This window comes from Leucopleurus acutus (assembly GCF_964270905.1).
Source record: "Leucopleurus acutus genome assembly, chromosome: 3".
Classification (NCBI taxonomy): domain Eukaryota; kingdom Metazoa; phylum Chordata; class Mammalia; order Artiodactyla; family Delphinidae; genus Leucopleurus; species Leucopleurus acutus.
In genome coordinates, this window is record NC_139145.1 from 116369992 (window position 1) to 116395181 (window position 25190).

At 44.1% G+C, this 25190-nt stretch overlaps 1 protein-coding gene and 1 pseudogene across 2 annotated transcripts in view; both read right to left on the minus strand.

The window, feature by feature from the left end:
* SV2C (synaptic vesicle glycoprotein 2C) overlaps nucleotides 1–25190 on the minus strand; it is a gene marked incomplete at both ends in the record, with an annotated part of 177709 nt that overhangs the window by 31340 nt on the left and 121179 nt on the right. Inside the window, 2 exons of the mRNA XM_082837229.1 lie at nucleotides 1120–1209; nucleotides 1694–1827. Of these exons, the coding sequence (XP_082693355.1) occupies nucleotides 1120–1209; nucleotides 1694–1827 (224 nt within the window). The remainder of the gene's footprint in view (nucleotides 1–1119; nucleotides 1210–1693; nucleotides 1828–25190) is intronic.
* LOC309959916 (G2/mitotic-specific cyclin-B1-like) lies at nucleotides 12253–13565 on the minus strand (annotated as a pseudogene). The gene has a single exon. The product of its transcript is annotated as a G2/mitotic-specific cyclin-B1-like (transcript).

Here is a 25190-nt window from a genome sequence, read left to right on the forward strand (position 1 = left end):
TGCATGGGACACGGCTTCGAGCCCTGGTCCGGGAAGATCCCACATGCTGCGGAGCAACTAAGCCCGTGAGCCACAACTACTGAGCCTGCGCTCTAGAGCCCACAAGCCACAACTACTGAAGCCCGCACACCTAGAGCCCATGCTCCGCAACAAGAGAAGCCACTGCAATGAGAAGCTCACACACTGCAACAAAGAGTAGCCCCCCTCTCCACAACTAGAGAAAGCCCGCGCGCAGCAACAAAGACCCAATGCAGCCAAAAAAATAAATCAATTTTAAAGAAAGAAATTTATTTAAAAAAATTTCTTGGATTCCCTGGTGGTCCAATGGTTAAGACTCCACGCTTCCACTGCAGGGTGCGCGGGTTTGATCCCTGGTCAGGGAACTAAGATCCCGCATGCCGTGGGATTCAGCCAAAAAAAAAAAAAGATTTTCCTTTATTGTTAATTTACTCAAAAGAAGGGCCTAGTCAAAGGCTCCCAGGGCCTCAGTGGAGGATATCCATTATTGATCTTCATTTCTCCATTACACTGCAGAAAAAATTTTTATTAATTGAGAATCTGTGATAATTTGAACAGAGGCTAGACTGAAGTCTATCTTCACACTATGAAAAATCCATTTCCTATTAAAACATGAAATGAGTAAATAAGATTTCAGGGGACTGTTTAATCAGGAACTATTTGACTTATTTTAAGAACTATAATTGATATTATTTATAAGACACTGAAGATCTTGCTTATATCCCCTTTAAACCTATTTTAGACAAAACATTTTTTGTCTATGCTGCATATATCAAAGGATTTAAAAACCACTGTTCTTTTTTATTTTGGTGGAGGTGCTGGGGAAAAAAAACCATTGTTCTTTCCAAAAAATTCCATGCATCCAATTTTCATTAGTTTAGACTAGTTTTCCCGTTGAGAATAAATTTTGTAACTAGAGGATGGAAGAACATTCCACGCAGAGGGAACAGCACATACAACAGTAGCATGGCAGGCATAGGTAAAATGGCAAGTATGAAAGACGAGCGGCTGGTGCAGCGAGAGAACAATTTACAACCAGGCCTTTTCAGAAAAGGTTTCTCGACCTCTGGTGTGGAGGATTCACTGAGAAGCAGTACTCACCGTGAAGACTTTCTCAGGCTGACCCCGTGCTCTCATGTTTGTGTCATGAATTAACTTCAGAATCATCCAGGCTTCATCATGTTTTCCAACCTAAGAAATATGAGTAGACAGTGAAGGGCCAGGAGGTGAAACACACATACTCCCTGATTTTCCAATAACCATGTGGTATTGTCAGATCCAATTGGGTGTAACAGTGCAAATGCATTTAGGTTCGTCCCATTGGAACACACAGGCTACTTGGATATCCTGGAGTGCATTGGCAGCTCAAGGGATGTGCCTCTAACCAGACATAGCAGCTTTGGATAGTAAGGTCCATTTATAAAACAAGAAGCCACATTCTCTTCGTTAAGGGAAATGACTTGCTTGAGGAGGAACGTTAGTGCTTTCTGGCCACGAGGCAGCTTTTTCACATGCTGGTTGTCGAAAGCATGACCCCGTGAAACCAAATCCTCCATGGTTCCGTAGTAGGAAGGAAAAATGTACCAATGAAGAGGCAAACATACTTTCCTAGAATTTGAAGGGACTCGTTCCACTGTACGCAGTTTCTTTGAGTATTTGTAATGATGAGCGTTACCTCCAACAAGAACCGTGGGCTTTCAGGCATGAACGTGAGGGCCACCACTGAGCAGACGCAGGGGAGGGCGCAGACGATGATGAACACACGCCAACTATGAAACTCGTAGGCGGACCCCATGTTGAAGCTCCATCCTGGAAAAGGAAGACAGGAGGGGTGAGGAGAGCCCTCTCCAGACTGCCTGCTGGGACAGCGAGGTCCCCACGTCACTGTGAGTGTCCATACCTCCAACTGATTCATAGTCAGATCTTACCACCCCCAGAAGAATGAGCTGTTATGGGCATCAGCCACAGTGACCAGTTCAGCTTGAAGACGGCCAACAGCAGTGCTGGGAAGAAAAATGCTTGGAATCAAAGGGGTCTGCACCTATGGACGCGGTGTGTTTCTGAACAACCAAACTCCAAAGGCCAAGGTAAATGAATTTGGGACAGTGCTTTTTCCAACAGAGCCCTGGGCTGGGTATCTTCTGTCTCCAGCAGACCACTCTGCACTCTTGTCTCTGCTGTGTGCCAGGAAATGGCCCTCTATGGACCATACCAACTGGCCCCCTTGCCCACCAGCTTCCAGTTGGGTTTGAATAAAGGAAGCACTGGCAGGAGAACAGAGGGTGGCAGCAGGGTGCAGGATATTTATTCCCCTTGCTTCCCTTCTCCCCTCCTCCTGGCTGCGTGGAGGTTTGACAGTGGGTGTGCTCATCCCCTGGAAACTTCTCGTGAAACCACAGCTCTTGTCAGGTTCTGGCAATCCCTGTCTCTCCTTGCCCTTTGAGGCATAGTGGGCACAGGATGCCCTTCTGCTACTAGCTCCGAGGTACTTTATTATTCTGTACTGGTTTCTCTTAACTGTTCCCATACAGCTCTTTTCAGCGACCCCCTCTGAGGGTGTCACTGGTTTCCTGCCAGCATGCTGACCAGTGCAATGATTAAGAACTGGCATTTGCCAATCTTTCCCCACGCACATGCCATACACTAGATCAAGAGAATTTTAAATTTCTAAACAGGTTTTTATTATAATATAATGAAAACAAGCAAACAGGATACCGATGGAAATCTCTCAAGAACTAAAAGAAAACCAATATTTGAATGAATGTAAAATGGTTGAAAGCAAAATTCCACCATGATTCTAAAGGAGAAAGAATGAAGCATATCAAGTCTAATTGAAAACAGAGAAGAGATTGATGGAGGCATAGATTAATTATGTGAGGCAAAATTCTAATTTTTGCAATTCTTGGTATTTAGAAGGCTGCTGTGAGCAAAAGTCAGATAGTCTACATTCCATCCCTGGGAGACTAGTATAATTATTCATTGTTTGCACAGGAGCCAAGTGAGATTCTGGAGGTGCCATGAGTTCCTCAAGGCCACAGAGCTGAAGTTATACACCAGAATCTTCTCCACCGGGATTTGAGGGAGAATCTTATACCACACATGTCTGCATGTCTATGCTTACTCAAACACAGACTTTGTTGATAAATCATATAAACAACCTACATCATATAAACATGCTACATCAATCTTAGATTCATAAGCATTTTCTGGGAATTTAATACCTGAGGACTATGTGGACTGCTAAATTAACTACAACATAAACTTTAGGAGGGGATGCCTCCTCTCAATGTTTTATGTAGCAGAAGTTCAAACGTCTCAGATATCCAAAACACAGAGGAAATCATATGATGGAACTAAGAAAACATACCTTGTTCACTTCACATTTGATCTAAGAGCTTCATATAAAGGAATTCTTTTTTAAAAGTGCTGGAGCCAACGGAAACTGATCCCCACCTACGTATCTGAGCTCATCTTCTGCTGGTCCCCTCCTTCACTTGGTCCATCCCACCGACCTGCTTCAAGTTCTCTGAATACACAAAGCTTAATTCCATTTTAGGGGCTTTGCCTTATTTCCTAGGAAGCCCAGCCATGCACTGAAAGGATGGTGGTTGTATATCAGCCAGCCTTCCTATGAGTTTTGAAGTGAGAGGATTTTTCAGTATTTCTTGTCCTCAAAGGAGTCCCCTCGGGGTCTTTGCGTTTGACGTTTTCCCTTCCTGGACTGCTCTGCCTGAGTATTTGCATACATGCATGCCTCCTTTATACTTTCCAGGTCTCAGTTTAAGTCATCTCTTCAGAGAGGCCTGAACACCCAATCCCACTCTTATCATCAAGACCTGCTTTATTGTCTCCACAGCACTTACTGCTATCCAAAGCTGTGAATTCATTGATTTGTTCACTTTTTTACTGTCTCTCCCTTTCCACACCATGAAAGCAGGAATTCTGCTTTTGTTACTCATCAATATAACCCCAGTGCCTATAGCAAGTCCTGGTCTATAGGAAGTGTTCTTTAAATGTTTGTTAAATGCACACGTGCGCACACACACACACACAAGCATACCCTTTTGTGTTTACATATGTACTTGAACATGTACAGAATTGCTGCAGGCTACTTTTGTTTTGACATTTTTTCTGAATCTACACTAAGCAGCAAAACAACTTTGATTTACTTTTTCAAATTAAATTTGTAATTTGTATACAGTAAAATTTTTTATTACTTTTTTTTTTTTTTTTTTTGCGGTTTGCGGGCCTCTCACTGTTGTGGCCTCTCCCATTACAGAGCACAGGCTCTGGACGTGCAGGCTCAGCAGCCATGGCTCACGGGCCCAGCCGCTCTGTGGCATGTGGGATCCTCCCGGACCGGGGCACGAACCTGTGTCCCCTGCATCGGCAGGCGGACTCTCAACCACTGCGCCACCAGGGAAGCCCTTTTATTACTTTTTAAGTTACATTGTTCTGTGAGTTTGATAAATGTACGGAGTCACGTAACCACCATCATAATCAGGATACAGATTGTTGCATCACCCCGAAACATTCCTTCCCACTGCCCCTTCAGAGTCAACCCCTCCTCTATGCCTGACCCCTGGCAATCACTGGTCTGTTCTCTGTCCCTACAGTTTTGCCTTTTCCACAATGTCATATAAATGGATGTATATTGTACGCAGCTTTTAAACTCTGGCTTCTCACACTTCGCATAATGCATTCATGCAGACTGCTGCACATTTTAATAGTTGCTCCTTTTCGCTGCTGAGTAGCATTTCACTGTGTGGATATTTCATGTGTTTACCCACTCATCAGCTGAAGGACGGCTGGAATTTTTCCATTTTTAGGGGATTATAAATAAAGCCGTTATAAACACTTCAGATGGCTTTTTGTGTATCCCAAAGTTTTCCCTTTCTCTTGGGTAAATACCTAGGACTGGGTAAATTGAGTCATTTAATAAGTATATGCTTAGGTTTATAAGAAACTGCAAACTATTTTCCACAGTGGCTGTACCATTTTGCCCCCCTACCACTAGTATATGAGAGTTCTAGCTTCTTTACACACTTCCCACCACCTTTTTGCCAGTTCTTTTTTTTTTTTTTTTTTTTTTGGTTAAATTTTGGCCTTCTATAGGTGTGTAGCGGTATCTCACCATGATTTTAATTTGCACTTCCCTAATGCCTAGTGATACCTTAATTTACTTTCTGTTCATTCATTCATACTTTTATTGAGTGCCTCTCTGTACCAGTCACAGTGCTGAGATGTAGAGGCTAACGCTTATTTCCCGCCCTCAAGGAGTTAAAGTGCAGAAGAAGAGGCAGATGTGTTAACAGACATGATAAACAGTATGACTCCTGCTAGAACAGGTTCTAAAGGAAGTGTAGAGGGAGTACAGAAGGGGTGGAGGTACCTATCCCAAGGAGTCTTCTCGTAAGAGCCCTTGATAAATTTCTTGTCTGATTCGGGTCCATGAAAACGAAGAGAGCAAATTCATAAATTTCTAACATCCAAGTTTGAGATACAGTTCAAATCAGTACTAAAGAAGCAGAAGAGACCAGCCAGGACTGACAGTGCCATGCCCGATCCCCGACTCTCTCCTACTGTATTACAGCTATTTGACTTGAAGAGAGAAAGGAGAGCCCTAGAAGCAGGAGGGAGTCCTAGAAAAGGAGTTCAACCCTACTCCCCTTTTAGGATATGCCCTGGGACGGGAGGGGCGGTACGGAGAGACAGAGACTGATGGATGATATCCTGTGGCCTGAATGAGGGGTAGACACAGTGAGGGTCTTAAGAAATGACCCTGCAGATGCTTTGTAAAACTAAAATACCATTAACCTAGATTAAAAATGAATGATAAGAATGACAATGACTGCCATAACTACTCGGCGGTGAATTCTCAGGACCCCTCCTCCCCAGCTCCATTTCAAGATGAGTCACATTTGCATTTGAGAGTGACACAAAGCCCAAACCACAGACATCAGGAAGTGGGGAGACATGAGCATGGAGTGAAGGACTAGAATGTGATACAAGCCACATGCAACTGGGAAAGCGGTTGTTGCTTTCGGATATTCACCCGCACTTAGTAAAACGGATTCTCTTCTTCATGTTGGCACCATGCCTTTTTTGTCTTTAAAAAAAAAAAAAGATTCTTGCATAGACGGTGGTTCTAACTGTCCTTTGGACTTTGTTTAAAATACCCATTAGAATATCATACTGAGGGATTTATCTAAACATAATGTACATTCCAGGCAAGGAAGGACCTCAATTAGGGTATTACAGAAAGCGGTGACTGTGCAGCGCTAATCAGCGTGGCACTAATAAGAGTGTTATGTGTCTTGCATGATAATCAAGGCCATTTACCAGGCTCAAGCTGATGTGCTCTGAATGCAGAAACCAGATGCCTTCCCAGCTGCCTGACTGTCTGAAATCTTTCAAGGTGCCAAGGCAGAAGAGTGGTCCGCACGGAGAAGAATGCTGGCTTTCATGTTCTTTTCTGGGCTCTGTCCCTGAAGTACTGGTGAATTGGCACCTACTCTATTGATCTATATTTGATTGATAGTTATATGATATTTTCAATGACCCGGTTCCTTGGTAAGAAGGCATATTTTAGGTACAAGACACAAATGTCCTAAAACATTAGTATTATTAATGAATAGTAATAAAAAATAAATACTATAGGTGAGATCAGTTTTCAATAGCTAAAACATAAATCACCTATATTTCTGTGTCAGTGGTCTTCACTCACAAGGCACATAGCCAACTACAATTCTCTTTGGAAAAGTGGCTCCAAATACATTTTCTCAAGTGGCCAACAAGCTTAGGAAGGGAACAATGATCAGGTGAATTTCTGCTTTTATTCCTATAGAAATAAAATGTTATCCCCTCAACCTGTCACTGGTTTAAAATATAAATACTATCTAATCAGCGTGAAACATTGATCCTCAGCTAGAAACTCAGGTTGTCACACATCTAGTATTATCTGTGGCGCCATAAGATTCAACCAGGTGCAGCTGGACAGTCCTTGTGGCCAGTATCAGCAGACATGTTTCACCTTCTTCTCAGTTGTTAAAAAAAGGGGGGGAAAGCAAGGGTGAAGAGAATACGTAAATAAACTATGGTACAGGGGCTTCCCTGGTGGCGCAGTGGTTGAGAGTCCGCCTGCCGATGCAGGGGACACGGCTTCGTGCCCCGGTCCGGGAAGATCCCACGTGCCGCGGAGTGGCTGGGCCCGTGAGCCATGGCCGCTGAGCCTGCGCGTCCGGAGCCTGTGCTCCGCAACGGGAGAAGCCACAACAGTAAGAGGCTCGCGTACCGCAAAAACAAACAAACAAACAAAAAAACTATGGTACAGCCATGCTATAGAAGACAGTGTAACTATTGGCAAAAAAGTGAGGTAGATTTTTCTGAACTGATTTGGAAACTGTCCAAGTAACATGCTCAGTGAGGAAAAAACCTTTTCAAACCAATGTAAATAGTAGTGATTTCATTTTTTTTTTTTTTTTTTTTTTTTCGTTATGCGGGCCTCTCTCTGTTGTGGCCTCTCCCGTTGCGGAGCGCAGGCTCAGCGGCCATGGCTCACGGGCCCAGCCGCTCCACGGCATGTGGGATCTTCCCGGACCGGGGCACGAACCCGTGTCCCCTGCATCGGCAGGCGGACTCCCAACGACTGCGCCACCAGGGAAGCCCCTGATTTCATTTTTATATACACATAAACTATATCATTATATCTAGAAAACAAGTGGGAGGGAGAGATACTCAACTATTTTACATGGTTATTCAAGGTAGCAGGTGGGAGCTATTAGGGGCCTTTCGCTTTGGCATTATTTAATTTTTGAGTTTTGTATCGCCTTGTATTACTTTTTACTCAGAGGGGGAAAAAACCTGTTCAGAGAGTTGCAAGCCTTTGGTTTTTCTGAAATGTAAGGTCTGATGGGAAAAGAGAGGAGAAAAGGAAACTGGAATGATAACTGTGACAGCATTTAGCATCCATATACAACTTTCAGAACTAAACTAACGTTGTTAATTCTGACTCTGACGAATCTTAACATTGACACTACAGGACTCACTTATGGAGAGCAGGGAGGAAGTGCCTCGGTGTCTCTGGGTGGGAAAGAAAATGATATTCACAGATCTTTCATCTGTAAACCTGCATCTCTAGTCACAGTCTGATTTTGGATTCTCAGGCCAAGGCCAGTTGCCTCTTGAGCGGTAATGGCACAAGCGCTATTGCCAACAGTGATACACAAAGAAATCACACACACAGAGCTCGTGGGGATCTGTCTGCAGCACAAAATCATGCATTCAAGAAGTGAGGGCCAATTCAACTGGAATTACACACCCCAGGGAGAGGGTGCAACTAACTGTCGTAGTCGTCTGTCTCTAAGAGCAGGCCTAGGCCACAAGCTGACCTTTCTTGCTGGTTTCTCTATTTCTGTTTCTAAGCTCTGGTCCTACCATTTGGAATGCACAGAGCCAGAGTCAACAGCAGGAGGAAGTCACATTATGCTTCTGGTTCCTGATTCTGACTTGTGATCCTAACCACACTTTTGAAGAAGCACACTGCCTGGTGGCTTTTGAAACGCAGAAATTTATGGGCTTATTTTTCAGGGTTTATCTGCTGTGAGTGCTCCAAATATGAAAAGAAAGAATGAGAGGACCTTTCCAGAAAGAGTTCCTGGTAAAAGCATGTAAGACTCATTCAAGCATGGTGCTTCCCAAGCTTCCCTGACAGAAATGAGTCCAAGGGTTTGAAAAAAGCTGACAGCATAAAGTGTGTGTGTGTGTGTGTGTGTGTGTGTGAGAGAGAGAGAGAGAGAGAGAGATGTGTGTGTGTGTCTGTTTTAAACAAAGGTCCTTTGGAATTTTCTTTTGTAGACAGACAATAATATAGTACTAGTACTATGACTATGTAGGTCAAGGACTTCCCTGGTGGCGCAGTGGTTAAGAATCCATCTGCCAATGAAGCGGACACGGGCTCGAGCCCTGGTCTGGGAAGATCCCACATGTCGTGGAGCAACTAAGCCTGTGTGCCACAACTACTGAGCCTGCGCTCTACAGCCCATGAGCCACAACTACTGAGCCCGTGTGCCGTAATTACTAAAGCCCACACGCCTACAGCCCATGCTTTCCAACAAGAGAAGCCACCACAATGAGAAGCCTGAGCACCACAAGGAAGAGTAGCCCCCGCTCACCGCAACTAGAGAAAGGCTGCACACAGCAACGAAGACCCAACGCAGCCAAAATAATAATAAATAATAATAATGTAGGTCAATTGAAATTTTATCAAAAAGTTTTCTATAAATATATACCACAATAGCCTATAGGATAGTCAAATTTTGACCATATACAAATGAAGCTTATAAATGCATATAAAGGCAGCTCATTACTCTGTAAATACACTGAATATATTCATATTTATTATCTTATAGCACATATAGGCACGCATTCACTTTCCTTCTCTGTTTTACACACATAAATATTTATTTAAAAGGAACTGTATAGGGCTTCCCTGGTGGCGCAGTGGTTGAGAGTCCACCTGCCGATGCAGGGGACACGGGTTCGTGCCCCAGTCCGGGAAGATCCCACATGCCGCGGAGCGGCTGGGCCCGTGAGCCATGGCCACTGAGCCTGTGCGTCCGGAGCCTGTGCTCTGCAACGGGAGAGGCCACAACAGTGAGAGGCCCACGTACCACATTAAAAAAAAAAAAAAAAAAGGAACTGTATATGTTTTGCAGACTTATATTAATATAAACTCTTACATAATGTAATGCAATGTAAACTCTTACATTACGTAATGTAAACTCTTACATAAGCTGATGTCCATGGACGAATAATAATAAATCAACTATGTTCATTTTGTGAACAGGCATCGTTTCAGGAAACTGAAAAGCAAACAAAAATAAATATTGGGAATTCTTACATTAGGTAGAAAGTTGGACTAATAGAGTCTAAAGCCATTTCTGGGGCTCAGGTTCTCTCTGACTCTAAGATCTTGTGCCTGGACCAGATGAAGCCACAGGAAAACCTCTCTTGAGTATAGATCCATGGTAAAATGGAACACTTTCAAAATTGAACAGAACAAAACAAACTTGTAAACCACAATTTGTACTGACACAAGTGCCCAAAGGTTGGTAGAGAACTTGTAGCAAAATGATACTTATTTTCCATATTAGCAAATCAGTCAATCTGCTTTCAAATCAGCTGTCCTTAAAAATATATATATATATATTTTTTGTGATACGCGGGCCTCTCACTGTTGTGGCCTCTCCCGTTGCGAAGCACAGGCTCCGGACGCGCAGGCTCAGCGGCCATGGCTCACGGGCCCAGCCGCTCCGTGGCATGTGGGATCTTCCCAGACCGGGGCACGAACCTGTGTCCCCTGCATCGGCAGGTGGACTCTCAACCACCATGCCACCAGGGAAGCCCTAAAAAACTATTTTTTTCTAAACAGTGCTCCATACAACTTCATGATCCCTATTCTATTCCAGATGAAGATCTCTTTGTTCTTTGCACATGGTGTCAGCAAGAGTTTGCTCATGATCAGTAAAAGCTCTCTCTTCATTTCCAGCAGATTTTTAATGACAGAGCACAGAAATGCTCATGGAATCCACTCTTAGAAGAAAGTTTTTCTCCCCAGGGTGGGGATGAGGAAGGGGCTGTAGTATTTCCCGTGTTATGACAACAGAGGTCAGCCTGAGTGATCTTTGTTGCTGGTGCCAAAGGTCGCACTCATACATCTCCACTAACTGTTGACCTCTCTACCTGCTCCTGTTTTTCTAGCCCCATTTCTTGCCTTGTAGCCTCTGATCCAGAACAAATCGTTTAACGCTTGACAAGCGAAACAGCTGCTTAGCTCATGATTCAGGCCCAAAATGGCCCATAGACTTTTGTCATTTATGTCCAAAACAATTCCATTCTAACAGGCTAGGAAATGCATGCGATCACAATGACCGGGGAGCTCAAGGAAGGGGACATCACACCCTGCTTCCAGGCACAGTGGGTGGAAATATGAGGCTGGAGAGGTCCACTCCATGAGCCCCATAGCCGGATACTGCTCACTTGTATCCAGTTTAAACCCGCCCAGAGAACAGCCTTCTGATCTTTGTGGTGTTTGTGGTCATAGGATGTTTGTGGTCATAGGATGCTTCATGAAAGGCCCCAGCCCGGGTGGAGATGCTCAACCTTCCTTCCTCACAGCCTTCCAGACCAGGAATGTGGAAGCCAGCCTCTACTCTCTTCCCTCCCTGTGTCTAGTCAATCACTGAGAATATGATGCTATTTTCTGTATTTCTCCCAAACCTGTTCCTTTCTTTCCACCTCTGCTTTAGGCCAGGCCCTCATCCCTCGTTCAGCTCACCCTAACAGGGCTGATGTGCAGAGGGCATGGATCTGTAGGGCTGTGCCCACTTCTGCAATACTGAAGTATGTGTGTCATGGGTACCGCCCTGAGTCCTGAGCCTTGGATCTCTCCGTGGTCCAGCAACAGCAGGGTCTGCTTGACCCAGCAGGGGCCTCAGGACCTGGTGCCAGTGCTTTGGCTTTCTTCTCCTCTGACTGGGAAATGCCCTGTGGTTAAATGATTCTAATATCTCCTGTTTTTCTCTTCTGGGAACAACGTGTGTTAATTTTATTAGGAATAGCTGATGTACAATATTATATGTTTCAGGTATACAACACAGTGATTCACAGTTTTTAAAGGCTATACTCCATTTATAGTTATTATAAAATATTGGCTATATTCCCTGTGCTGTGCTATAAAATATATCCCTGTAGCTTATTTATCTTAGACATAGTGGTTTGTATCTCTTAATCTGCTACCCCTATCTTGCCCCTCCACCCTTCCCTCTGCCCACTGGTAACCGTTAGTTTGTTCTCTATATCTATGTCTGTTTCTATTTTGTTATATTCACTAGTTTGTTTCATTTTTTAGATTCAACATATAATTGATTATAATATAGTATTTGCCTTTCTCTGACCTATTTCACTAAGCATAATACCCTCCAAATCCATTGTTGCAAATGGCAAAATTTCGTTCTTTTTCTTACGGCTCCGTAGTATTCCGTTGTGTACATATACCACATCTTCTACATCGACTCATCTGTTGATGAACACTTAGGTTGCTTCCATATCTTGGCTATTGTAAATAATGATACTATGTACATTGGGGTGCATGTACCTTTTTTTTTAATATGTACAGATGGCACATGGTGCCAATTTTATTTGCAGATATTATAGTATTCCAAAGTTCACAAGTTAAGCCTTTGCCACAGCCTTGGCTAAATCTTGAACGAGTGCAGAATTCAGCTGTGCTAGAGTGCTGATCTTAGCATGCTTAGATGTGGCCTACTCGTTCTTGATAGTCATGTGCTTTGTAAGCCCACGATTCACCATGACTATATTCTTAGCCAGGTGTTGCATAACAACAAGAAGCGATTGTTGACCGGGTATGACAGGTAATGCTGTAGAGTTGGTGTCCATCCACCATCATCAAGAATTTTCAGTGCTAAGCAAAAAGCTCCCACTGCAACCTGAGAAGGAGGAAAGTGCACCATATCGTAGTCCAACATAGTTCCAACAGATATTTGGCCAAAGTTTGTAGCTCAGCATCAACCTCTCCAATCTTAAATGCTCTCCTAAGGAAATGCAGGGGTAGAGGGTGACCCAGACTAAAATTTAAAGCTCTTAGAATCTTCATTTCCATCTGTCTGATTTGGTACTTAGTGTAGGTGTTGTCAGTCACAAAGGCAAAGTCACCAATTTCTGGAGGGTACATTTCCTCGTATTTGCTTGCAATAAACGTGGCAGTGACACCAACCAGCTGCAGCATCTTCTTGGGCACACAACTACCCTGCATGAACTGGTCAATAATGGAAACAGTCATGTACATGGTCTCCTGGAGTAAGTGAATTTCACTTGAACCTGCACTAGCCAGTCAGTTAGGATGGCTCTCATGTTTCCAGTGATTTCACGACCCAGTAGGTATTTTGGTCTGACTGCCTCCTCTTCCTCCAGTTGTCTCAGATAAGCATAGATATCTTTTACATATTCACTACAAAGGTTTGGATCCGCTCCATCTTCTGCACCCACATCACTCACTGTAAGAATTACATCAGAGAAAGCCTGACACACATATTCTCCTGCAGGGGCACAGACAGATGTTTCCATGGGGCTTGGAGAGGGAGTATCAACCAAAATAGGCTCAGGGGGAAGTTTCTCTGCTTTAACAGGCTCGGGTTCTGGCTCTGGCTCCAGATCCAGCTCCGCTGGGGGCTCCGGCACAGGTACAGGAGCCTTTTCCAGAGGTTTTGGTAGATTTTTAGCAATAACTTTTCCAGCACCTAAAGTTTTTGCTTCCTTTTTCAGGGGTAGTTTGGCCTGTGGCTGTTCACTGACTTTGTTGCCGATGTCTCCAAGAGCTGTCCTTGGCCTCAGCCGGGCTTAGAGGTTGCAACAGTGGCCACAGGCATGCGCTTTGCGCCTGCCATACTGACCTTCGCCTTATTTTCAGCATTAATTTTCGTGTTCTTCCTCTCTCCATCCGTCTGCACCCCAAACTCTCCCACCATTTTAGGGGCCCACTGACCGCCATCCTCCCCCCAAATCTGTCCCAGTCCACTCCTGCCAGGGGAACTCCAGCAGGCGAGATAGGGAGAGGAGACACAGCGAGCCAGGAGAGCCGCGTTTGTTCACCGTCCTTAGCAGCTCATCCTGGTGATCCAGAGCGCCATGGCGTCCTCTGCACCAGGCAGCAGCTCAGTGGGGAGAAGCAGAGCACGGGAGCCACTGACCAGCCGGGGACCTTGAACCCACCGCAGGCCAAGAGCCGTTCCCTCATGTATCTTTTTGAAGTAGTTGTTTTCGTTTTTTTCTTCAGATACATACCCAAGAGTGGAATTGCTGGGTCATATGGTGGTTCCATTTTCAGTTTTCCTTCTTTTTTTTTTTAGTAGTTATTTATTCATTTGTTTGCACTGGGTCTTAGTTGCGGCCAGCGGGCTCCTTAGTTGCAGCACATGGGCTCCTTAGTTGCGGCAGGCGGGCTCCTTAGTTGTGGCATGCAAATTCTCAGTTGCAGCATGCATGTGGGATCTAGTTCCCTGACCAGGGGTCAAACCTGGCCCCCCTGCACTGGGAGCATGGAGTTTTATCCACTGCACCACCAGGGAAGTACTGTTTTCCACAGTGGCTGCACCAATCTACAGTCCCACCAACAGTGTACAGTTCTCTCCACACCCTCGCCAGCATTTGTTATTTGAATACCACCTCTCTTTAACAGTTTCCAACCAGCTTCCAACCTGCCTAGTCTAATCTATCTTCCATGTACCTTCAAGAGATCTTTCCATAAGAAAAACGGAATCACAAACTCACTTACTAGCTTGAAACCTTTTAGTGGTTCTCCACTGGCCCTTCAGGATGAAGTTCAGATTCTTTAGTGTGACCACAGGGCCCTCCAAGACCTGGCTCCTGCCCATCTCTCCAGCCTCATTCCTCAGAAATCCCTCCTTCCAATCTTTGCTACCTGCTGTGCAACATCTTTACATCTTTACCCTTCCCCATCCTTGTCAGTTTGGAGAACTCCTAAGCTTCAGTCTTCTTTTCACCAAGTAGAGAGGAACATCCTCTGTAAATTCTTCCAGACACATTAACAAGTATTCACTTCCCCGACTGAGTTATCTTGGGATCCTGTGAATTCCCACAGCCCTTAGCATGGTGCCTGACACAGAGAAAGGCCGCAGCAGAGAGCAATCATTCATCGGCAAGTCTCTTCCTGGAGGGCAGGGGCCACGTCTTATTCATCTTTAGTACAAAACGTGGCAAAGAGTAGTCGCTCGACAAATGCTTATTTAGTTAATCAATAAGTAACCTGTTCTTGGATTCCTTTAAAATCAGAGTATTTGCCTAATACCTTCAAAAGTGACTTTTTGGAAACATATCATTATATTTCCTAATTTCCAAATATATGGAGTTTTGTTTCGGTAACTGGTTTCTAGCTGAATTTCCTTGTGGTAGGAGATCATGCATGGTGGTATTTTGAAATATGTTGGAACTGTTTTACGATTTTTAAAAAATTTTTTAATTTCTTGGTCGTACCACATGGCATGTGGAATCTTAGTTCCCCAACCAGGGATCAAACTCAAGCCCCCGCAGGCAGTGGAAGTGCAGAGTTTTAACCACTGGACCACCAAGGAAGTCTTTACAATTTTTGTTTTTTTGTTTTTTCAAGCTTTATTGAGGTATGATGGACAATTTTAAAATGTACCCGTTTAAGGTGTACAATGTGATGATTTGATATATATATATATAGCTTGTGAAATGATGATCATAATCAAGTTAATACACATATACACCAACCCACGTTTAAGATCTACTCCACAAATTTCAAGTATGCAATACAGAATTATTTACCTGTTGTCCCTATGACACACACAGAACTATGGTCATATTAGATCCCGGAACTTATTCAACTTACAACTGAAAGTTTGTACACTTTGCCAATACTTCTTCATTTCCCCCAGTTTCTAATGTTATAGTTTGGCTTCCCTCTAGAGCAACGAATGTACTTTCTCGTGGACAGACTTAAGACTTCCCCCACACGCACTGGACTTCCTTTTGGAAAAGTAAAACTCTCAAGAGTTCATATACCAATACGTAACTCAAAGGGGCACTTCTCATGTCTTTAAAGCATGTTTCATACAGATTGTTTGAAAATAGAACATAGGAACCCAAATCAGTTCAATTGTTGGCAGAAACCCAGTTCACTCTTGCCCATCCCTGATTTATGACCCTGCGTGAGACATACAAATGCTATTTCTCCTCACCCGCCCCCACCCCCTTTCCCTTTGTTTCAAAATGTCAGGCATCTACCCAGAGTTACATTTCACCTTTGCTCTCTGGAAAGGCTGATTGCCTGGGTCATTAATCTTGGCCCAGAAAGAAGGTCCTCACTGCTACCCACTGTGGAAATGATTGGTCCTGGTGCATCTCAGAGAATGGTTTTCTAGGGCTGCGGCGCCAGAAAAATCAAACCCAGAGTGACTGAGTCTGGGACAAGCGCAGCAGTTTTTCACTCAACGTCACCTTCTCTGGCTGCTACTTAAGAGAAATGATGTAAAAACTCAGGGAGCCCACGGTGACAGAGCACTAGAGCACAGGCAGACTGCTGCTCCAGGAGAGCAGCTATAAAACCAGCTTTAACCAGAACGCTAGTACCAGCGCTTACAGATTCACACGTGGGCTCCCTTTCTCCTCATGATGGCGCACCCCACTCCGATTACAGTTGTGGTAAAGGACAGGAAGCTTTGAGCTTCCAACTGCAGCCTCCAGGAGGGATACAGATAAGTGCATTCAAGGCCTGTAGCAGATTCCCAGAATATTTATAGTACACTCACCATGTGCCAGGTACCTCACGCACATCATCTTGTTTAATGCATCAACGATCCTGCTTTCCCTGCCACCCCGATCCCCCGCCGCAGGGTGGCCACATAAAATCAGGTCACCAGTCATATTCGATCTAAAAAATTTTTAGTATAAGTGTGTCCCATGCAGACTTCCCTGGTGGCACAGTGGTTAAGAATCTGCCTGCCAATGCAGGGGACACGGGTTCCAGCCCTGTTCCGGGAAGATCCCACATGCCGTGGAGCAACTAAGCCCGTGCGCCACAACTACTGAGCCTGCGCTCTAGAGCCTGCGAGCCACAACTACTGAGCCCACATGCCACAACTACTGAAGCCCACGCGCCTGGAGCCCGTGCTCCGCAACAAGAGAAGCCACCGCAATGAGAAGCCCGCGCACCGCAACGAAGAGTAGCCTCCGCTCACCGCAACTAGAGAAAGCACTCACGCAGCAAGAAAGACCCAACGCAGCCAAAAATAAATAAATTAAAAAGAAAAAAAAAGTATGTCCCATGCACTATTTGGGACATACTTACACTAAAAATTATTTGCTGTTTATCTGACATTCACTTTTTAAAAATTCAAGTATAGTTGATTTACAATGTTGTGTTAGTTTCAGGTGTACAGCACAGTGATTCAGTTATACATAAATATATATCTATTCTTTTTCAGATTCTTTTCCCTTATAGGTTATTACAAAATATTGAGTATAGTTCCCTGTGCTATACAGTAGGTCCTCATTGGTTATCGACTTTATATATAGTAGGATGTATAAATTAATCCCAACCTCCTAATTTATCCCTCTCCCCCTTGGTAATCATAAGTTTGTTTTGTATGTCTGTGGGTCTATAAAATTCACATGTAACTAGGCATCCTAGTTGCATTTTTATTTGCTAAATATGGTAATCATATCTTAGGAGACATTTGGCAATGTCTGGAGACATTTTTTTATTACCATGAGCTTGGGGGAGGAGGGTTACTACTGGCATCTAGTGGGCAGAGGCCAGGGATGCTGCTAAATATTTTATAATGCACAGGGCAGCTCCTTCCACCCCCAAAGAATTATCCAGCCCAAATGTCAATAGTGCGCAGGATGAGATCCTCCTGAAAACTAGTCATTGTGCCCATCTGTGGCACAAGTACTCAAAATTGATAGAGATAATAAGGATATTTTAAAACTTGTTTTCAGACAAAGGTTTGGAAACAAGACTTCAGAAGACTTTAGATTTTATTCCTGTATGAATGCATTTTGTTTTTCTGTTAGGTTTTGTTATTAAGTTTTAAGCTCTTTTGATTTTTTTTTTTTTTTGCTATGAAATTGATCTACAGGGGTTGCCATTTTTTTCTACTCATATGCTTTTTTTTTCTTTTTTTTTTTAAATAAATTTATTTATTTAATTTATTTATTATTTTTGGCTGTGTTGGGTCTTCATTGCTACTCCTTGTTGTGCTGCACGAGCTCCTCATTGCAGTGCCTTCTCTTGTTGCGGAGCACGGGCTCTAGCCATGTGGGCTCAGTAGTTGTGGCTCGCGGGCTCTAGAGCGCAGGCTCAGTAGTTGTGGTGCACGGGCTTAGTTGCTCCGCGGCATGTGGGATCTTCCTGGACCAGGGCTCCAACCCGTGTCCCCTGCATTGGCAGGCGGATTCCCAATCACTGTGCCACCAGGGAAGCCCTCCTCATAGGCTTTTTTTTTTTGCGGTATGCTGGCCTCTCACTGTTGTGGCCTCTCCCATTGCGGAGCACAGGCTCCGGACACGCAGGCTCAGCGGCCATGGCTCATGGGCCCAGCCGCTCCGTGGCATGTGGGATCTTCCCGGACCAGGGCACGAACCCATGTCCCCAGCATCGGCAGGTGGACTCTCAACCACTGCGCCACCAGGGAAGCCCCCTCATATGCTTTTAAACACACCCTAAAGAACAAGTAAAGGTGGCACACAATAAGAAGAACAAAGGGATGTTTTTTCCCCCTGGGGTTTTGGTAGAGGGCTGCATTCTCCATCAAATGCTTTCTGATAACACCTGCAGCATATACATGCTTATTACCCAAAAAAAAAAAGGTAATAACCATCTACTTCCTGTAGCATTTGTGTTCTTGTTTCATAGTGTGGGGAAGTTTGCTCTTAAAATTCCCTGGTAATCCTCAGGAATGGGGAAACAGTGCCATTAGTAAAAGCACCTGGCTTTAACCACCTGTCCCAACAAGGTCACTCTAGTAGAGCCGTGGCCATTCAGCAGGAGGGGCCCACACTGGGTTCCAAAGACCTGCACTCAGAACTCTGGGAAACATGTATTCTCTTCAGGTCGTCTCAGCGCCTGCGTCCTGGGGTCCACCTCTCTGTTCCCATGCCTCATCCAGCCCCATGGTATCACCATCACCAAAGTTCACTACCTTCTCTCAGCACTCACAGCCATCATCCGTAATGACTCACCTTTTCTTCCCTTCTGCCTGATCTCCTCCTCAAACCCTGCTGCTTCATTTTCCAGTGTCCTGGAGGATGGCTCAGTAAGTCCACCTCAACAATGAAATGCTTTACTCCAGCCTCAACCTTTCCACTCTCCCCATTCCGTTTTGAACTTGCCCATGAGTGACTCCCCTTTTGTCTACCTGCTGAATACAGTATCAAGATTCCCTTTTTCCTATCTTGAGCTCCTTGTATCCCAGGGGGCTCCTCCTGCCCTAAGCAGAGTCCCTATGGGCACGCAATGACCAGCCTTTCAGATATGCTCAGATAACATACTCATCTTAGGCTCCAGTGAGACATGGCTACAACCCCCTTTATAGATTTAAAAACTGAAGATTAAAAAAAAAATCAGCCTTAGCACTGAATTACCATTGTTCAACATCATTGGTCTTCAGGGTCATGCAAATTAAAACCACAGTGAGACACCATTCCATGCCCACCTAGGGCTGGCAACGATGTGGGGCAACTGGAACTCTCAGACATTACTGGTGAGAGTGTAAAATGGTACAACTTTAGACAACTGGCAGTTTCTTAAAAAATTAAACACACATCTACCCTGTGATCCAGACATCCTACTCCTGGGTATTTATCGAAGAGAAATGAAAATGTAAGCAGAGCTGAAGCTGCTCAAAAGACTTGTATAAAAATGGTCAGAGAGGGCTTCCCTGGTGGCGCAGTGGTTAAGAATCCGCCTGCCAATGCAGGAGACACGGGTTCAAGCCCTGGTCCGGGAAGATCCCACATGCTGCGGAGCAACTGGGCCCGTGCACCACAATTACTGAGCCTGCGCTCTAGAGCCCACGAGCCACAACTACTGAAGCCCGTGTGCCTAGAGCCCGTGCTCCGCAATAAGAGAAGCCACCACAATGAGAAGCCCACACACCACAACGAAAAGTAGCCCCCGCATAGCAACGAAGACCCAACGCGGCCAAAAATAAAAATAAATAAAACAAATAAATTTATATTAAAAAAAATGGTCAGAAAGCAGCCTTTAGGAAAATTAAAATTAACCCCTCTCCTCCCCCAAAAAAGCCCCACATAAAACTGCAGGCAACTCAAATGTCCATCAATGGGAGAATGGAGGAACACATTATGTGAATCTATATAAAGGGATTCTATTTTACAATAAAAAGGAATGAACTACTGATACATGCCACGTTATGAATTTATCAATGAATTTTTAAAACATTATGCTGAGTTAAAGAAGCCAGAAAGTTCTATACTTTATTTCTGTGAAATTCAGGAATGGGCAGAACTAATCTTTGGCTATAGAAATCAGAACAGTGGTTGACTTTGGGGTGGGGAGTGGAGGGGCTGACTGAAAATGGGTATAATACCCCATTTATCTTGATTTGGGTGGTGGTTACATGGATGTATACAATTGTCAAAATCCGTAGAAGGGCACGCTTAAGAGGAATCTTTTTGTGTGTAAATAACAACCTCAATTTAACAAAGAGTGGTCAGATGACAACAGGAGCAAGATTACATTATCAGTAATATACCAAAGCTCCAGGCATAGGACTAGATACTTTATAAACTAATCTGATTTGGAAGCCTTCAGACTGTATTGCTTTGGGCTTAGCACTATGTCAACTGGTTGTGTCTGAACAGACAACATTCTTTTTGCTTTTAACAGCAGAGGTGATCAAAGGCCAGGCAGGGCTCAGGTTCCATACTGAAGCTCCTTCCACTCTCTTGGCCAAGCTCTCCCGGACAAAGGTAACTCCTGAAGAGGGAGTTCCTAACCCTGGGGACTAGGGAAACGCAGGCCATTCCTCCTTGCCAAAGGGAGATTTCCTGAGGCAGTTGCCCTTCTGGTCGTGACCATGCTATGCTGCCCTGGTCTCTAGCAGCCATCTAGATGCATCACATACAAACTACAGCCTGCAGTGAACCGCCACACAGTCCGGAGTTACTGCTTCTAAGGATTCAAACTACAGAAGAGATAGTTCTGACTTTTGTGACCTCAATGAGGACTTCACCTTCTACCGTATATCTCCTAGCCAAACTCCTGACACACACACACACACACACACACACACACACACAGGAGCTAGAAAGAACATTTAGCCCCAGAGGCAGCAATAATTGTGAGATTATTGAATAAGATTACATGTTAATTAATAAGATTAATAGATAAGTAGGGAAAGCAAGTAATTTCTTTGCTTAACTCAGGGGCTCTCGAAGTTTGGTAGCTAAAGAACACTTGTGGAGGTTTCTAAATTCCACAGATGCCTCGAGGTCGGTGTGAAGTCTGACAACCCGTCTGGATAAGCTAAGTGGAGGTGTGCTTTGATACAGAGTTAGATTAAGGAAGATTTTTAAAAAAGGTTTTCAGAAGTCTAGCAGTTATTTTCGTTTGGTAGGAGGCAGGTTGAAGAAGTTTAAGTGCAATTTTAGAGACTGACAAGCTTAGTAACGAGGAGGAATTTGCTGGTCAAGTTTGTTTTATAAATGCCTTTGTCTTCTGAGGGCAAGGTGAAGGTGTGAACTGGCCAGTGTTTGTTAGTTTCATGAAGGTCTTGAAAAGATGAACATAGTGACATTTTAAAGGGGAGGCAGATCAAAAAGAAGATTTGGGAGTGGGCGGTATTCTGGCTGGGAAATGAGTTTCCATGGAAACATTCTCCTTCCATCAGAGTCCAGTTTGCACAAAGGCAAACCAAACAGAGTTTGAAAAAATACCTCACGAGCTCTCTGATAGACTGAGTTTCCAGAGGTGACGAAGGAAAAGTTTCTGACATTAAATCAGGACAGGCACAAATTACAAAGCTAAAATGCACCCCTTGTCCATTCTAGGGTGTTCTAAGAAATGGTAGACTGTGATTAACCCTAACCAACACTGGGGGGCACCCTGGGTTCATAGGATACAGACGAGGTGCTTTTAAAAGGCTTTTCCCTGCTGACCTTTACCTGCAAATCTGAGGGGAAGCTGGAATCAAGTCAGACTCCCTGTCCTAAAAGCTAAGCCCACGAAAGTTGTTGCGCTTTTTCTTTCCTGCAGGGTTCTCGTTCACATGCATTCTAAGGCAACTGCTGCACTCTTAAATTAGACCTGGCAGGGTACCTGGAAAGGTAGGGTGCCCTCCAGCTCTGAGGGCTAGAGACCCAGCCAGGGGCAGTCAAAGCACAAAGCAGCCTCAGTGAGGGTTAGAATCTAAGGTGGAGCTATTAAGGGTTGGAGATCAGTATTGTTTAAAGTGAAAATCCAGACAGACTGGTTCAAGATGGCAGAGGAGAAGGACGTGTGCTCACTCCCTCTTGCAAGAGCACTGGAATCACAACTAACTGCTGAACAATCATCGACAGAAAGACACTGGAACTCATCAAAACAGATACCCCACATCCAAAGACAAAGGAGAAGCCACAGTGAGACGGTAGGAGGGGTGCAATCAGAGTAAAATCAAGTCCCATGACTGCTGGGTGGGTGACTCACAGACTGGAGAACGCTTATGCCACAGAAGGCCACCCACTGGAGCGAAGGTTCTGAGCCCCACCTCAGGCTTCCCAACCTGGAGGTCTGGCAACGGGAGGAGGAATTCCCAGAGAATCAGACTTTGAAGGCTAGCGGGATTTGATTGCAGGACTTCCACAGGACTGGGGGAAACAGAGACTCCACTCTTGGAGGGCACACACAAAGTAGTGTGTGCATCAGGACCCGGGGGAAGGAGCAGTGACCCCACAGGAGACTGAACCAGACCCACCTGCTGCTGTTGGGGGGGTCTCCTGCAGAGGCGGGGGGTGGCTGTGTCTCACCATGAGGACAAGGACACTGGGAGCAGAAGTTCTGGGAAGTACTCCTTGACGTGAGCCCTCCCAGAGTCCACCATTAGCCCCACCAAAGAGCCCAGGTAGGCTCCAGTGTTGGGTCGCCTCAGGCCAAACAACCAACAGGGAGGGAACCCAGCCCCACCCATCAGCAGACAAGCAGTTTAAAGTTTTACTGAGCTCTGTCTACCAGAGCAACACCCAGCTCTACCCACCACCACCAGTCCCTCTCATCAGAAAACTTGCAAAAACCTCTTAGCCTCATCCACCAGAGGGCAGACAGCAGAAGCAAGAAGAACTACAATCCTGCAGCCTGTGGAACAAAAACCACACAGAAAGACAGACAAGATGAAAAGGCAGAGGGTTACGTACCAGATGAAGGAACAAGATAAAACTACAGAAAAACAATTAAAAACTACAGAAAAACAATTAAAAACTACAGAAAAACAATTAAATGAAATGGAGTTCCAGAAAAAGAACTCAGAATAATGAGAGTGAAGATGATCCAGGACCTCAGAAAAAGAATGGAGGCAAAGATAGAGAAGATGCAAGAAATGTTTAACAAAGAACTAGAAGAATTAAAGAACAAACAAACAGAGATGAACAATACAATAACTGAAATGAAAACTACACTAGAAGGAATCCATAGCAGAATAACTGAGGCAGAAGAACAGATAAGTGACCTGGAAGACAGAATGGTGGAATTCACTGCTGCGGAAGAGAATAAAGAAAAAAGAATGAAAAGAGGACTTCCCTGGTGGCGCAGTGGTTAAGAATCCGCCTACAGATGCAGAGAACATGGGTTTGAGCCCTGGTCCAGGAAGATCCCACATGCCACGGAGCAACTAAGCCCGTGCATCACAACTACTGAGGCTGTGCTCTAGAGTCCATGAGCCACAACTACTGAGCCTGTGTGATGTGACTACTGAAGTCTCAACGCCTAGAGCCTGTGCTCCACAACAAGAGAAGCCGCTGCAATGAGGAGCCCGTGCACTGCAATGGACAGTAGCACCCGCTTGCTGCAACTAGAGAAAGCCCGTGCATAGCAATGAAGACCCAATACAGCAAAAAATAAATAAATAAATTTATTTAAAAAAAGAAAAGAATGAAAAGAAATGAAGACAGCCTAAGAGACCTCTGGGACAACATTAAACACAACAACATTCGCACTATAGGGGTCCCAGAAGGAGAAGAGAGAGAGAAAGGACCCAAGAAAATATTTGAAGAGATTATAGTCGAAAACTTCCCTAACATGGGAAAGGAAATAGCCACCCAAGTCCAGGAAGCACAGAGAGTCCCAGGCAGGATAAACCCAAGGAGAAACACGCCAAGACACATAGTAATCAAACTGACAAAAATTAAAGACAAAGAAAAGTTATTGAAAGCAACAAGGGAAAAATGACAAATAATATACAAGGGAACTCTCATAATGTTAACAGCTGATTTCTCAGCAGAAACTCTACAAGCCAGAAGGGAGTGGCATGGTATCTTTAAAATGAGGAAAAGGAAGAACCTACAACCAAGACTACTCTACCTGGCAAGGATCACACTCAGATTTGATGGAGAAATCAAAAGCTTTACAGACAAGCAAAAGCTAAGAGAATTCAGCACCACCAAACCAGCTCTTCAACAAATGCTAAAGGAACTTCTCTAAGTGGGAAACACAAGAGAAGAAAAGGACCTACAACAATAAGCCCATAACAATTAAGAAAATGGTCATAGGAACATACATATTGATAATTACCTTAAACGTGAATGGATTAAATGCTCCAACCAAAAGACACAGGCTCACTGAATGGATACAAAAACAAGACCCATATATATGCTGTCTACAAGAGACCCACTTCAGACCTAGGGACACATACAGACTGAAAGTGAGGGGATGGAAAAAGATATTCCATGCAAATGGAAATCAAAAGAAAGCTGGAGTAGCTATACTCATATCAGATAAAATAGACTTTAAAATAAAGCATGTTACAAGAGACAAGGAAGGACACTACATAATGATCAAGGGATCAATCCAAGAAGAAGTTATAACAATTGTAAATATATACGCACCCAACATAGGAGCACCTCAATACATAAGGCAAATGCTAACAGCTATAAAAGAGGAAATCGACAGTAACACAATAATAGTGGGGGACTTTAACACCTCACTTACACCAATGGACAGATCATTCAAACAGAAAATTAAAAGGAAACACAAGCTTTAAATGACACCATAGACCAGATAGATTTAATTGATATTTATAGGAAATTCCATCCAAAAACAGCAGATTACACTTTCTTCTCAAGTGCACATGGAACATTCTCCAGGATAGATCACATCTTGGGTCACAAATCAAGCCTCAGTAAATTTAAGAAAATTGAAATCATATCAAGCATCTTTTCTGACCACAACGCTATGAGATTAGAAATCAGTTACAGGGAAAAAAATGTAAAAAACACAAACACATGGAGATTAAACAATACGTTACTAAATAACCAAGACAACATTGAAGAAATCAAAAAATACCAAGAGACAAATGGCAACAAAAACACGACGAGCCAAAACCTATGGGATGCAG